The sequence below is a fragment of the Crotalus tigris genome, unplaced genomic scaffold (genome assembly GCF_016545835.1).
Source record: "Crotalus tigris isolate CLP2741 ecotype Arizona unplaced genomic scaffold, ASM1654583v1 scf7180000017668.6805642782:7212621, whole genome shotgun sequence".
NCBI classification, from domain to species: domain Eukaryota; kingdom Metazoa; phylum Chordata; class Lepidosauria; order Squamata; family Viperidae; genus Crotalus; species Crotalus tigris.
In genome coordinates, this window is record NW_024096554.1 from 3,729,016 (window position 1) to 3,745,137 (window position 16,122).

Below are 16,122 nucleotides of genomic sequence, written 5' to 3' on the forward strand. Positions count from 1 at the left end.
GCCGTCCAGCTGGGGAAGTGTCAGAGCCGCGGAGCGCAGCGTGCATCAGCTGGCCCGCGGCTCGGAAATCCCTTCCCGGGCAAAGGGAAGGGACAGAGAGTGCAGGGATAGAGGTAGAACCCCTGAACCCCCTCTGGATTTGTTTCTAGAGGGGGTGAAAGGAGTGTTCCCTCGGAGCTCCTGCTGATCTCCGCCTCCCAGCTGTTTTTGCTTCCTAGGAAGCAAAAGAAACCGCCGCTTCTATCTCCGTGTTTATAGCATTCTGGTGAGTAATTTTTAAACGGACGGAGCAGTTTAAAGGATTTTTTGTTATAATTTAGGTGTTTAATTTTTTTATTTTTTGATTTCTACTATTATTCCTCCTTTTTTTTGTTATATTAGTGAAAGGATTTAAGATGGCGCTTTGAAAGTGTCGGAGTTTTTTTTTCCTTTCTCTTTTGTTTTACTTTCCCTTTTTAAGGATTGGTTTTTGCCTTTACTTTTGTTTTTGGTTTAGAATTTTTTCTTTTGAATTGTTTGCTCTTTTATTTTTTATTTTTTGGATTAACTCTGGACTTTCAAGGACTATAGTTTGTCTCTTTTTAAAAAATTTTTTTCTTTTTTTTTCCCTCCTCCCTTCTTGGCTGGAGGGGAAAGGGAAGTGACAATTGTGCTTTTTAAAATGGCTTCAAAGAGGCAGCAGCCTTCCTCAATATCTAAGGTTATTTCTTCTCCTATAACTTCCACTGCACAGCTACAACAACAATCTAAACATGCACCACCGGCTCAGCCACCACCCTCCCCTCCTCTATCTGGACTTTCAGCACAAGAGGTTAGAGGCATAATGGGAGAGATTGTAGTTCAAATGAGAGAGGAAATGAATCAATTTGTCTCACAGATTAAATCAGAAATTAAATCTGATCTCAAAGAAGAGATAACGGGGATAAAGACTAAATTGCAAGAAAACAATAATGAATTACGACAAGATATACTGGCAGCTGTTTCAGGTTTGGCTACTGTGGTGGTTAAGCTCGATGCAAGGCTTGAGGAAGTGGAAGACAAAGTTGACTCTTTGGATGACAAAATTCAAGATGTGGAAAGGAAGGTGGACTCCTCACAAGAAGATATTTTGATGTTTCAGTACAGACAAATGGAGTATGCCCTGAGGATCAGAGGCCTCAAGGAAGATGTGAATCAAGATTTGGTGGAGGTGGTCCTTACTGACCTGGCGCTGGCCTTGGATATGGATAAAGGAGAACTACAGAGAGAAGTGGAAAAAATTTATAGGCTCAACTCCTGGATTGCTAAGCAGAAGAACTTGCCTAGAGATGTGGTGATTTATTTTACAAAGAAGTCCCTGCGGAATGAGATCATACAAGCTTTTTACAATAAAAGATTTCAGATTGCTGCCCAAGATGTCATCATTTTAAAGGAAATCCCATCCAAAATTTTAAGAAGCAGGAAAGACTTTGCTTTTTTAACCAATGAGCTTAAAGCTAGATCGATGCCATTTAGATGGGAAATTCCGATGGGTATTGTTTTGAGCCATGCTGGGACACGCTACAGATTGAACACAGTTGATAAAGCTAGAGACTTTTATACTTCGGTCCTGGGTGCAGGCTCAACTTCATCTGGTCGGAAATCTTTGAGTGGCAAGGAAGTTGAGCAGCAATCTGAGGCATTAGATTTGGTTTCCGCTGGGATGATAGAAGCTGTAAAGCAACGCCAGACGGAGGTTAAAGAGCAGAGGATGACCCGTGCAGCCTATAAGCGTAAAGAGAAGGAGCAACGTAAAAAAGAGCCTAAAGAGAGTTCTCCTGGAAGTGCATCACCGCCGGTGGGAGGAGCAAGACCCAAGAGTTATGCAACACACGCAGCTCTTTCAGAGTTTGATGGTGTCTTCTCCAGGCTGCGTGCCAAGGGAGATGGCAAAGTTTTTGACCTGGAATGTTAATGGATTGAATTCTCCTCAGAAACGCAAAAAAATCTTTTATTATTTGAAGCAACATACTAATGATGTTATTTGCTTACAGGAAACTCATATTTTACTTAAAGATCAGAAATATTTAGTTAATGCTCGTTTGGGATCTCATTTTATATCTTCTGCTCCTGGGAAGAAAGGGGGAGTTGTTATATATGTTAAACAAAACCTACCAGCTTGTCTGGTAGAATCAGATCCCCAGGGGAGATATGTGATGATTGAACTTGGTATTTATGGTAAGAAAATACTTATAGTTGGACTTTACGCTCCAAATCAACAACAGGAACAATTTTATAAGCAGTTACATCAAAAAATAACATTGTTTGATTATAGATCAGTGGTATTAATGGGTGATTGGAATGGTGTCCTAGATACACTAAGGGACAAGAAAGGTTCCTCTCCTTTTCTCAAACAAGCAAGGCTACCTAAAGCCTTTTTTGATATGAAAGAAGACTGGGAATTAAGGGATTATTGGCGGGAACGTAACCAAGAGGAGAGAGACTTTACCTTTTTTTCTGATAGACACCAATCTTTTTCAAGAATTGACTTTTTCTTGATTACCACGGACTTGTATAATAAAGTAAAGAATGTTAAGATTTTTCCTAGATCACTGACGGATCATAGTCCAGTTTGGATGGAGCTGATTCAAGAGAAAGAGGAAAGAAGATCCTGGAGAGTTAATGAAAATTTGTTTAGACAAGAGAAGAATGTTCAAAAATTAAAGGAGTCTTTAAAGGACTATTTTGCTTTGAATATGTACAAGGGGACTTCAATGTCAATGGTATGGGATGCAGGTAAAGCATTTATGCGCGGTGTTTTGATAAAAATGAATAATTCTTATAAGCGAAATCAGATTCAGAAACGTAGAGAACTTGAGGATGAAATTAAATTAAAAGAAAGGGCTTTGATTCTAAATCCTTCTGATGAAAGTACTAAAGAATCTGTAAAGTTATTAAGGTCACAATTTAATATGTTGATAGCAGATCAAGCTGCAACCAACTTATTATTTATGAAACAAAATACATTTTGTAATGCTAATAAGCCGGGGAGATGGTTGGCTTATCAATTAAGAAAGAAACAGAGACAGAGAATAATAGAGAAAATAAATTACAAGGGTAAACTAGTTTCTCAGAAGGAATTAATTAAAAAATCTTTTTTGGATTATTATCAAAACTTATATAAATCTACTAATGTACAATTGTTAGATATAAATAAATATTTAGCTGAGGCAAGTTTTCCTAAATTGACTGAGGATCAGAAATATGAAATTAATGGCTTAATTACTAAGGAGGAAATTGCCTCAGCAATTCAACAATTGAAATTAGGGAAAGCACCGGGTACGGATGGGTTAACAGCTGTTTATTATAAAGCTTTAATGGAGGAGATGATCCAACCATTAAATGATCTTTTTAATGGTATCTTACAGGGTTAGAGATTCCTCCTTCATGGCGTAGTGCCTTTATATCATTGATTCCAAAGGAGGATCAAGATCTTACTTTACCAAAAAATTATAGGCCTATATCTCTTTTAAACGTGGATTATAAGATATTTGTAAAAATTTTGGTAAATAGGCTTATGAGGGTGGTGCATCATCTTGTGCATAAAGATCAATCAGGGTTTATAACAGGAAGGTATATGAAAAACAATGTTAGACAAATTATTAATCTATTAGAATACTTAGATAAGAACAACCAAGTTCCTGCAGGGCTCATATTTTTAGATGCTGAAAAAGCATTTGACCAATTGAATTGGCATTTTATGCTAAGAGTAATGGAAGAAATGAATTTTGGTGAAAACATATTACAAGCCCTTAAGGTAATATATCAAAAACAAACAGCACAACTTATTGTTAATGGAGGTCTTTCGGAGGTTTTCACAATAGAGAAAGGTACTAGACAGGGGTGTCCTTTATCGCCATTGTTGTTTGTTTTAACATTGGAAATATTATTGATCAAAATTCGAGAGTCTCAGGAAATTAAAGGAATATATGTTAATAAAAAAGAATATAAGTTAAGAGCTTTTGCGGATGACTTGGTTGTTACTTTGTCGCAACCTGATTATTCTGTAGTAAACTTATTACAGTTGATTCATCATTATGGCTTGGTCTCGGGTTTCAAGATTAATGTAAATAAGACCAAAATTTTACCTAAAAATATGTCTAGTCAGGAGAAGCAGATTTTGACTAACCTGACGGGTTTTGAGATTGTTAATAAGGTAAAATATTTGGGGGTGATGTTGTCTGTTTCTAATGTAAAATTATTTAAAAATAATTATGAAAGGTTGTGGGTCAGGGTACAGAAGGACTTGAAGAACTGGGAAAAGTTGCAATTATCCCTCATGGGAAGAATTGCAGTGATAAAAATGAATATTTTACCCAAGTTTCTTTTTCTGTTTCAAATGTTACCAATTTTGAAAAATGAGATTAATTTAAATGAGTGGCAGAAGGGTCTTAATAAATTTATCTGGGCAGGGAAAAAGCCAAGGGTTAAGTTTAAAATTATGCAAGACTTCCGTGAGAGGGGTGGACTTAAGGTACCAAATTTGAAATTATATTATGATGCGGTGGTTTTAACACTAATCAGTGACTGGGTAAATTTGACAAACTCTGAGATACTTTATCTAGAGGGATGGGACTTACTTTATGGGTGGCATGCCTATTTAATATTCAATAAAAAAATGGATTGGACTTTTAAATCTCATATCTTAAGAATCTCTTTACTTAGGATTTGGAGAAAATATTATAAAAGTGATTTCAAAGTACCATTATGGGCTATACCTTGGCATGCGATAGAAGCAATAAAAAGAGGGGTTAAAATGGATATGGTGTCCTACAGACAGTTACTTAAATGGGATGGACAAAACTGGCAATTAAAATCACGGGAAGAGTTAGCACAAGAAAACTTTATTTATTCTTGGTTCCAATATAGGCAATTATTAGACAGATGGAAGATGGATTGTAAGGTGGGTTTTCTTAGAGAAGATGAAAATCTTATTAAGCAAGTGAAGGATTCAAGACAAACCCACATTAAGAGAATTTATGCGGTTTTAGTTGAATTGGATTCAGAAACGGAACTAATTAAAGATTGTATGATAAGATGGGCGCAGAATTTTGGTGAGCCAGTTTCATTGGACACCTGGGAAAAAATTTGGGTGAGAAATGTCAAATTTACACAAGCACAGAATTTAAGGGAGAATTTTTATAAAATGTTTTATAGATGGCACCTTGATCCACAAAAAATGTCTTATATGTACCCTGACGTGCAACCCAAATGTTGGAGATGTGGTTATAAGGAGGCTTCTTATTATCATATTTGGTGGTCATGCAGAGAGATAAAAGCATTTTGGATCAAAGTATGGTGGAATATCCAGAGAATTTTTAGAAGGAGGGTAAAATTTACTCCGCAATTATTTTTGTTAGGTATTGTTACAGATTGTGATACAAAGGAGGTTGTTTTGATGTTAAATTTGATTACAGCCGCTAGGCTGTTAGTAGGACAATATTGGAAGAAGGAATCCTTGCCTACATTGCAGGAATGGTTTCTTAAAGTAGCTTATCTGGCGGAAATGGCAAAGATTTCGGCTTTCTTAAAGCAACAAACGCAAGAGAAGTTTCTTGCTGTTTGGGACAAATGGATAAAATTTATACAATTTAGATTGGGTATACAAAAATATTATATAGTTTTTTCATGAGTTTTATTTTTATATATATTATAGATAATCTTTATATATATATATAAATATAAAGTTCTTAATTTAATTTTTATTTTTACTTTTTAAGCCTATATTCTGCTCTGGGAAGCTCAGGGGGGGGGAAGGGAGGGGGGGGTTTTTTGGGAGGGGTGGGGGGGGGGTTTTTTTATATATGTATTGTTTAGTTTTATTTTTTTGTATATGTTGTCTCTTGTTTTGTATTCTTTTTTCTTTTTTGTAAAATTTATAAAACTTTTAATAAAAAAAAAAAAATGAAATTCAATGGTGAAAAAAGTAAGGTTCTACATTTAGGCAAGAAAAACCAAATGTACAGGTATAGTATAGGGGGTACCTTGCTCAATAGTAGTAACTGTGAGCGGGATCTCAGAGTCCTAGTGGACAATCATTTAAATATGAGCCAGCAGTATGGCTCATTTAAATATGAGCCAGCCAGCTGCAGCTGCCAAAAAAGCCAACACAGTGCTAGGCTGCATTAACAGAGGGATAGAATCAAGATCACACGAAGTATTAATACCACTCTACAATGCCTTGGTAAGGCCACACTTGGAATACTGCATCCAGTTTTGGTCACCATGATGTAAAAAAGATGTTGAGACTCTAGAAAGAGTACAGAGAAGAGCAACAAAGATGATTAGGGGACTGGAGGCTAAAACATATAAGGAAAGGTGGATGGAATTGGGTATGTCTAATTTAATGAAGAGAAGGACGAGGGAGGACATGATAGCAGTGTTCCAATATCTCAGGGCTGCCATAAAGAAGAGGGAGTCAAGCTATTTTCCAAAGCGCCTGAAGGCAGGACAAGAAGCAACGGATGGAAACTGATCAAGGAGAGAAGAAACTTAGAACTAAAGAGAAACTTCCTGACAGTTAGAACAATTAACAAGTGGAACAACCTGCCTCCAGAAGTGGCGAATGCTCCAATACTGGAATTTTTTAAGAAGAAACTGGACAGTCATTTGTCCAAAATGGTACAGGGTTACCTGCCTGAGCAGGGGGTTGGACTTGATGACTTCCAAAGTCCTTTACAACTTGATATTATTGTTGTTGTTGTTATTACTGACCTTTTCCATTCATGAATTCATTTGCAAAATTCCAAACCAAACATATTCTGTAATCTTAAACAGATTTACAGTCAGTAAATCCTGGAGTTTGTGTAGGAATGCAAATATCATTTGATAGTCTTATTTATATTCATGAAAGCATGGATTGCTGTCTATCCTAAACTTGAGTTCATCTTACATATTATGATTCAGAATAGCAACTAACTCCTATAGGCTAGCAATTAATTTTATTATACAGCGAGTCCAACTCCATGTCAGTGTAACTGGTTGTCTAGCCTCTGCAAGAACATCTTTGATAAATCCATCTCATTTGAAGGTTCTTGGTTCTACCATCAAACTGCTCTTTCTTATCCCTGAACTACTTTATTTAGTATCCTGATTCTGGAACAATGGGCACAAGGTTTCAAATTCCCTGTTATGCTGTAGCAGGTATTTGAAGAATGCTATCGTTCCCCTGCCCTCTCTGCTTTCTTCTTAAGGGTAAACATCTTCATTCTATCTTCGTGGGGCTTTTATCATCTAAACCACCTAATAAGCTAATTCTTACCTTTGAATATTCGTCCCAATCCTCTGAAATCCATTTGATCTGAACAATTAAATACTACTACATATTTCCCCAGTGCTTTCCCCATATCCTTGGTTGTTTCTGTTTTACCAGTCCCTGCAGGTCCTGCTGGGGCTCCTCCCATGTTCATTCCCAAAGCTTGAGCTAATGTAATATAGCATCTGTAAAGATAAATGTATTTATCTTTATAAATATATTTGTACACATCAAAAACGATTCTTTAAAAATTTTGAGTTTAGGTATCATATAAACCTTTTAACAAATAGAGTGGAAAAGTGTAGAATTTAATGCAGTTATTTTTAAAATTAATTAGAAGTAACAGGGAGAAAAGATTGTGCTCCAGTTTGCAACACTAAGACTCCATCAGACTTAAATATAAATAAATTATTCGCACCTGTCTGTTAAAGGGGTAATGACGAGACGATCTGTGCATCCCAGAAATTCATTTTGATAAACAAAATCAACATCAGTAATAGACACCAATGTGTGATCAAGATCTTCCTTGAAATAGAATCTGCACTGCTTTAACCATTCAAAATCAGACACTGATTTTATATGCATTTTAACCTTCAAAACAGAAAAGAAGCCTGAATTATACCAGAACTGCACAGAAACATTATTTCAGGGAATTGATGAATTTCAGGGATGGAATGATAAATATTTGCTTAGTTAGTGCCCCTGCCAACCCTCTCCAATTAATATTATCTCAAATTAACACATTTCATGTTTGGATTAACTTTGTTATTTTATTTCCTTTCTCACTTTTACAGTAGAAATGTTGTGGAACATTTGCTATGCTCATTCTCCAGTCTTTCTTCTGAAGATGAGACATCAATTACAGAAGTCCATCACTGAATTATTTGCCAATTGCTACTAGACATTTCTGCAAAATTTCAGCTAAAATATACAGATTTATTAATTTTGTCTTTAAATATTCAGAGCTAGAATTGTGTATGTGGGGTGCAGATGCAGATGGTACAGTTTTCCCACTCATTCCCCAGTGTTGACTCCCATCCTGATGCCCTGCACTGTTGGTGCAGTGGTTAAAGTGCAGTATTGCAGGCAAACTCTGCCCACAATCTGGAGTTTGATCCTGATGACCCGAAGGTTGACTCAGCTTTCCATCCTTCTGAGGTCAGTAAAATGAGTACCCAGATTGTTGGGGGCAATATTCTGACATTGTAAACTGCCCAGAGATTTCTGTAAATCACTATAGCAATACCAATAGCACTTAGGCTTATATATCGCCTAAGTGCTATTGCTATATCCAAGAACAAAACAGACATAACATAATTTGAACAATTTTATATATACATTAGCTTATCAGGCATCAATATTTCCATATTACCAGGTCATCAAAGATATCACGCTGATGTACATGGATGGTGATAAGGGTTTCAAATTTTACTCGGTCAAACTTGGAAAGATCATGAGTAGTCTGGCTAATAAGCGTATTTAGAATATCCAGAAATTTCTGATTGGTCACTGACATAATTTTCCGATCATCTTTTGCATTAGTTAATGCTTCTTCCGAATCATGGGTCCATAGCATTTGAATTCCCAGCAATCCTACCTATAATTTAAACAAATAATGTGTACAGGAACATTTATAGTTCAACGAATAACAAATATTTTAACAACTCCCAATTTTAAATTCTAATTTAGGGTGATTGATATGAACAACTAATAAATTGGGTTTTATTACAGATTTTGTCTTTTATGCAGGGTGAAAAATCAGAACACTTTCAAAGGTACTCAGAATAAAAGCCGAACCTTCTTTTGCTGTATTGCCACAGAGATAACAAACAAGGAGCACTCCAAGGAAAAGGGCTGAGGAAGCAAGTTTGGAAGCTTAATAAAGAACGTCTGTGAGGAGGTTTCCATTTTTCATCAGTGTGGGCAACTTATGTCAAACAGACTCTAATTGGTTCTTACCTTATCTCCTTTGGAGGGGAAGATAGCCTAAAGAAAGAATAGAATAGAATGGAATGGAATGGAATGGAATGGAATGGAATGGAATAGAATAGAATAGAATAGAATAGAATAGAATAGAATCTGGAAAGGACCTTGGAGGCCTTCTAGTCCAGCCTATACCATCTTAGACTGTCTAGCCTCTTTTTAAAAATCTCCAGTGATGGAGCACCCACGATTTCTGGGGGCAAGCTATTCCACCGGTTAATTGTCCTCACCGTCAGGAAGTTTCTCCTTAATTCCACATTGCTTCTCTCTTTGACCAACAACCATTGTTTCTTGTCTTGCCCTGTGGTGCTTTGGTGAATAACGTGACCCCCTTTTCTTTGTGGCAGCCCCTCAAACACTGGAATACTGCTATCATGTCTCCCCTATTTCTTCTTTTCTTTAGACTAGCCAAACCCAAGTCCCATAGCCGTTCTTTGTATGTTTTAGTCTCTATGCCTTTGATCACCTTAGTACCTCTTCTCTGAATTTTTTCCAAACTCTCAACATCTTTTTTGTGATATGATGACCAAAACTGGCTACAGTATTCCAGGTGTGATCTTACTAGGGTTTTATAAAGTGGTACTAATACCTCACGTGATCTTGATTCTATGCCTGCTTATACAACCCAGGATTATATTAGCTTTCTTGGTTGCTGCTGCACACTGCTGGCTCATGGTTAAGTGAACGTCCACTAGGACTCCAAGGTCCCTCTCATAGTTACTGTTTTTTAAGCCCGGTCTCGCCCAATTGTACTACTATCTTTGATTTTTCCTGCCTAAAAGTAAAACTTTGCTTTTCTCCAAACTGAAACTCATTTTGATGGATAGGGCCCATTGTTCAAGTTTGTCAAGATCTTTTTGGATCCTGAGTTTGTCTTCTGGAGTGTTGGCTACTCCTGTCAGTTTGGTGTCATTTGCAAATTTGATGATTTCCCCTTCAATTCCCTCATCTAAGTCATTGATGAAGATATTGAAGAGTACTGAGCTTAAGACGGAACCTTATGGTACCCCACTGCTTACTTCTCTCCATGTGGATGTAGCGCCATTGAGGACTACTCGTTGAGTATGGTTTGCCAGCCATCTACAGATCCATCTTGTGGTGGTGTTGTCTATTCCACCCTTTTCTAGTTTACCAAGCAGTAGGTTGTAGTCTACTTTATCAAATGCCTTACTGAAGTCTAAGTATACTATGTCCACAGTATTTCGCTGGTCTATTAGTTTAGTCACTTTGTCAAAGAATGAAATAAGATTGGTTTGGCATGATCTGTTTTTAACAAACCCAAGCGGGCTACTGATTATAACTGTGTTTGCTTCTAGTTATTCGCAGATCTGTTTTTTGATTATCTTTTTCAGGAACTTCCCAGGTATTGATGTTAAACTGATTGGTCTGTAGTTTCCTGGGTATGTTTTTTTTTTCCTTTCTTGAAGATGGGAACCACATCGGCCCTTTTCCAATCTTCAGGTATTTCCCCGGTGCTCCAGGATTTTTGAAAGATGTGGTGCAATGGTTCTGAGATAACATCTGCCAGCTCCTTCACAACTCTGGGATGTAATCTGTCAGGCCCCAGTGATTTATATTTGTCAAAGTTGGATAGGTGTTCTCTTACCATTTTCTTGCTTATTTTAATTTTTGTTTCTAATTTGTCTTTTGCAGTGGGGTTTTTTTTTTTTGATATGTTAGGCTATAGTTTGTTTTTGTGTGAAGACTGATTGCAAAGTATGAGTTAAGCAGCTCTGCTTTCTCTTTTTTAGTGGTATCTTGCTGGTATGGGCTTTTATGATTGCATTTTTCAGAGTTTCCCATGCTTCTTGGGTTGTTTTCCCCTTTAGAATTTTCATCCATGGGATCTTTCTTAGGTTCTCTCTGAGTCTGTTAAAGTCAGCTCTTTTGAAGTTTAAGACACTGGTTGGAATGTTTTCTGTTGCTAGTGTTTGTGTTATATTAAATTCCAGTATGACATGGTCACTTTCGCCCAAGGTTCCATCAACTTCAACTACCTCTATCACTTCTTCTCTATTAGTTAGAATTAAGTCCAATATGGCTTTACGTCTAGTTCTCTCCTCCACCTTTTGGATGACAAAGCTGTTGGCTAGGTTGCTGAGGAATCTGCTTAATCTCCTGCTAGCTCCAGAGTTTGTCTCCCAGTTGATATCTGGATAATTGAAGTCTCCCATTACTACTGTGGTATGCTTCCTACATACATTTGTTAACTGGTTGGCAAAGAGTTCATCTATTTCTTCTGATTGGCTGAGTGGCCTGTAATATACACCTATGGTAATGTCACTTTTTGTCTCTTTTATATTGACCTATATACATTCTGGAGACATTTCATCTTGGGTCAGAACCTCTGAAATCCTGGGGACACATGGGAGCCTCCCATTTCTAAAACTGACCGCTTTTATATATATAATTAAAGCAGCCACCATGTCACATTGCCTGAATATTGCATGTAAGTATTTTTTGTCTCTTCTTTCACCCCTTTTATCTTTTCCAAAATTGTCACGGTTGCACCACTTTTTTATTCATATTCACTTTATACTAATCTAGAACAAACCATTGTCTAAATCAATCAATCAATCAAAGGAGGGTCCAAATTTGGTAGCATTAAGCCGTTGTAATGTTCACACGAAAACAAAGAGATCTGCACACTATTAATTACTTGCTTCATTTGTTGTCACAAAGAGAAAGTTATAGTTCACAAAATTAGGTAAATCTTTCCAAGCTTTTTATTTATTATTGGCATGTAAATTCAGCCTCTTCGCATGCTTGTGTTTGAACACCAACTAGTTTTCAAATTTCTCACCTGTGCTGGGAAATGATATAGGAAATTTAGTAGTTGGAAGCTTGGATCGCTAATCTGATAAAATGCACCCCGAATTACACAATGTAATGAAGACTGTTGCATTTTCAATAGGTCCAACAGCCAAAGCTCTACGGGTCCTTTTGCATTTACTGGGGTGTCCAACTGAAATAATATATAACACATATGTGTTATTACCCATTATGGCTTAGCATTATATTCATATCAGGCCATAATACATTCAACAAATATGGTTATTTGTATTCAACAAAATACAGTATAGTACTTAAAAGTCCCGACCTGTTGAGTATGTATGCAACAACAGAGATATACATAGTAGATAAAAGATATTGAAAGCAGGAAGAGTGCTTTCCTTTAATGGCTGTAACTTTCAATCTATTTGATTCTTTCCTGTTCTGATACCAGAATTCTTAGGGAACATTCTGAAAGGTGTAATCTAACTTATCTGGAGAAAGATTTGCTTATTTCTTTCAAATAGCAGGAATTTGAAAGTTAATATATTTATTGAAAAACAAATAATCTAGCGCTATATTTTTTAAACATTAGATATAAATGTTGCCTAACAGAGTGTCAGAGTATATTACCTACTGCTGTTAATTATGGGTTAGTAAAACAAGGCTATCTTGAAGCTTAATATTCATTAAAACAGTGTTTCTTAAAGTGTGGTCTCAGGGTTCTGTAAAATCAAAATTATCTGCCACCCTATGTTGAAAAATTATATAATATAAAAATCCAATCAATTGTGATAGTGGTATATTCAGCAATGAATATATTAATTTTAATTTTTAATACAGTAAACACAGATAAATATATCATTAAAAGCTCTTTTGGGGTCCACCATAATTTTTAAAAGTTGAAGAGGTTCTGAAATAAAAATGTTTAAGAAACATTGTATTAAAGAACATGTTATAAGATTAATTAACATATAATACATAACATAATAAAAATTATGAATACTACAAATGTACTCCATACCACCTGACTGACAGTCATTAAAACATATTAAATTCCACATTTTCAATAAAATTCTAAGCATCCTTTGGCAAATCTAGGAGTGGAAAGGGGATTATTTATAGCTAAGATAATTTAATATTTTTTATTTTTTATTTGGTTTGTGCAAAGTAACATGAGTTTCTTTTTAATTTAGGAATATTTTGCAGCATAAAATAACTATTTTTAAAATTAAAATTATACTAATTTAACAAGGTAAAATGTTACAGGAATTTTTTCTCCTTCTCTTGATACAACTGTCATAATGCGATCATAATCCTTTGGGTGAAATTCCACTTCATTTATATTGTCAGATAAACCAGGAAGGTGTGGCTAAAAGAAAAATGAGACGAATTACAACAATATAATTGTTATTTAAATTAGCCATTCTCATAAATAAGATTATATGTTAAAGGAAAAAAATGTAGAACTGAAGAATTGTAATATAAGCAGTTTGTACTGATAACTATTCCAACACAAGTCAATATTCACTGAGGATTTATCATATGATAAATAATTATCCATCCATATATGAGTACAAACCTATATAACACTTGTAACCTACCTGAATAGTGTGAGAATCACTAGCCTGTCCAAGTATCTCCAGAAGGGCAGGATCAGAAATAAAAAAGAATCTAGGAAACAGTAATCTTTTTTTTTCCAAATACCTTTAGTAAGAAAAGAAGTATATTTCAGAAAAACATTTATTCTCCTGTTTTATGAATATGTTTTATCAGCTAAGACTGTAATTACACGTACATACAAATATTTTGAGCTTTCAGCTGAATTTCTACAAAATTGTTTTTAGATTTACATATGTAAATAGGTTAACAGCCATATGAATCAGAGAGGAATAACTTGCAGCCCTTAAGATGTTCCTGGATTGCAATTCCCATTATCGTTTTCTATGAACCACGATGGCTAAGATTTACAGAAGGTCTTTCTCAGCATATCACTGATCCCTTATAGAGCTATATCTAGATCCACCATTAGAAGTTCACCTTCTAAGTTTATTGGAGCTTTCCCTCAAATAAATGTATGCAGCAAAGGTAAAGCTTTCTTCTGCCCAGTTGTGTCTGACTCGAGGGGGTGGTGTTCACCTCTGTTTCTTAGCCGAAGGATCAGCATTGTCTGAAGACATTTCCATGGTCTTATGACCAACATGACTATATACTGAGGTGCATGGAATGCTATTACCTTCTCACCGAAAAGGTATCTATTTATCTACTCACATTTGCATGCTTTCCTTCAAGATTGGCAGAAACTGGGGCAAGTAACAGGAGCTCACCCCATTGCGCAGTGCTTGGGTTTTGAACCCGGGCTGTCAACTTTCCAGCTGACAAGCTCAGCGTCTTTAGCCATCACACCCATAAGAATTGTATGCAGTATTACATCTTTAAGCTTTATGGCACATAGTTCTTTCTATTTTTATTACAATAGATCAAGATAATTGGTGGAATAATGCTGGAAATAAATTATTCAAGTTCTGGAATTTTTCAACTGTGTGAAGCTGCCACTGAACTCCAAGAGCCAATGTCCTTCTTGTTTTAGATAGATTCCCTATTCAAATGTCTTTATTGCTTTTTTTAGTGTGTGTAATCCTCACATCAACTTTCTTTTATCAATTATATGTGATACAACTGGACCTCTGCTTCATTTCGCTTCAGCATCTTCAAACACAGTTTGCACCAGAAAATCAAATACAAGTTAAAACTGAAATGCAAATAACTAGAACCCTGAATTTTGGGGAAAATCTAGGGCTGTTTTATCCTTTTTTTGCTCCCTTTAAATATTACCAGTGAATTAAATATGTAAAACTTTTACTTCAAAGAGATGTATAACGATATTCTTTTATTTTGCAACTTCTTCTCATTACTTTCTGAACATTTTTAAAAAATGAAAAGAAATATTCAAGGCTAGAGAATATAACCAAAATTACATGCTCAAGTCTAAACTCATAAGTTTACAATTAGCTATACCATGCTACATATTAATCTAAAATGTTAATATTCTCTCTTTAAATAACAATATTCTTAAAATTGTCCTCCCAAAAATAATTTAGAATGCCACTAGAATAAGAGGCAGATTAATAAAATAAAAATAAAAATGCACTGTTAAATTATGGCAATAATTTTTATTATTGTTGTTGTTGTAGTTATTATTATTATTATATCTTAATAATAATAATATCTTTGCAGCATTGAAAAAATATTAATAATTTTTTTACCCTGTAAGTGATTTCTGGCATACTTCCAATTGTTCATGTAAATGTGGTAAAAGTTGTCCCATAGTTTCATCTCCAACACAACAGCTAATTACATTGGGATTTTCATGTGCTCGCTGCATTATTTTTATCCATGATTTATCTATGTTTTGAAAACGTTTTGCTTCCTAAATAGAATAAATTCATATTCATTTGAATAAGAATCAGAGGTCATTCAAGCTAGATACATTTAAGCTTAAATATTTGCACAGTACAGCAGTAGCTGATTTACCTACTGATTTACCTGGGGTAATTGCTTGGCGATATCCCCACCTACAAAAACAGCTTCAAGGTAAACCCAGAGGTTTTGTACAATCAACCATTCTTCAATTATATCACTGGAGGTGCTGAGTTTGAATATCCAGTTTTGAATATCTTTTTTAAATGGTGCATTGTATCTAAAAATAGAAGGCAAAGAAAAGAGCTGATGTAGTTCCCACTTCAAAAAAGGGAAAAAAAGGATCCAGGAAATTACAGACCTATCAGCCTGACCTCAATACCTGGGAACATTCTGGAAAAGACAATCAAACAACGAATCGGCGAACACCTACAGGCAAACCAAGTCATTACTAAAAGTCAACACGGATTTGTCAAAAACAGATCATGCCAGACAAATCTTATTGCATTCTTTGACCAAGTGACAAAATTAGTGGACCAGAGGAATGCTGTGGTTATAATTTACCTGGACTTCAGTAAGGCATTTGACAAAGTAGATCACAACCTACTACTTGATAAGATAGAAAAATGCGGGTTAGACAGCATCACCATCAGATGGATCCGTAGCTGGCTGAC

The 16,122-nt window shown here is 35.6% G+C and overlaps 1 protein-coding gene across 1 annotated transcript in view; it reads right to left on the reverse strand.

Annotated features, from left to right (window-relative positions):
* The window catches only part of LOC120305367 (dynein heavy chain 8, axonemal), an 89,054-nt gene extending 76,509 nt beyond the window's left edge, over nt 1-12,545 (reverse strand). Inside the window, exons 1-4 of the mRNA XM_039337109.1 lie at nt 12,060-12,545; nt 8,646-8,870; nt 7,692-7,864; nt 7,280-7,458 (exon numbers count right to left, since the gene is read on the reverse strand). Of these exons, the coding sequence (XP_039193043.1) occupies nt 7,280-7,458; nt 7,692-7,864; nt 8,646-8,870; nt 12,060-12,242 (760 nt within the window). The 5' untranslated portion in view covers nt 12,243-12,545. The remainder of the gene's footprint in view (nt 1-7,279; nt 7,459-7,691; nt 7,865-8,645; nt 8,871-12,059) is intronic.
* Nucleotides 12,546-16,122: the final 3,577 nt, after the last annotated feature.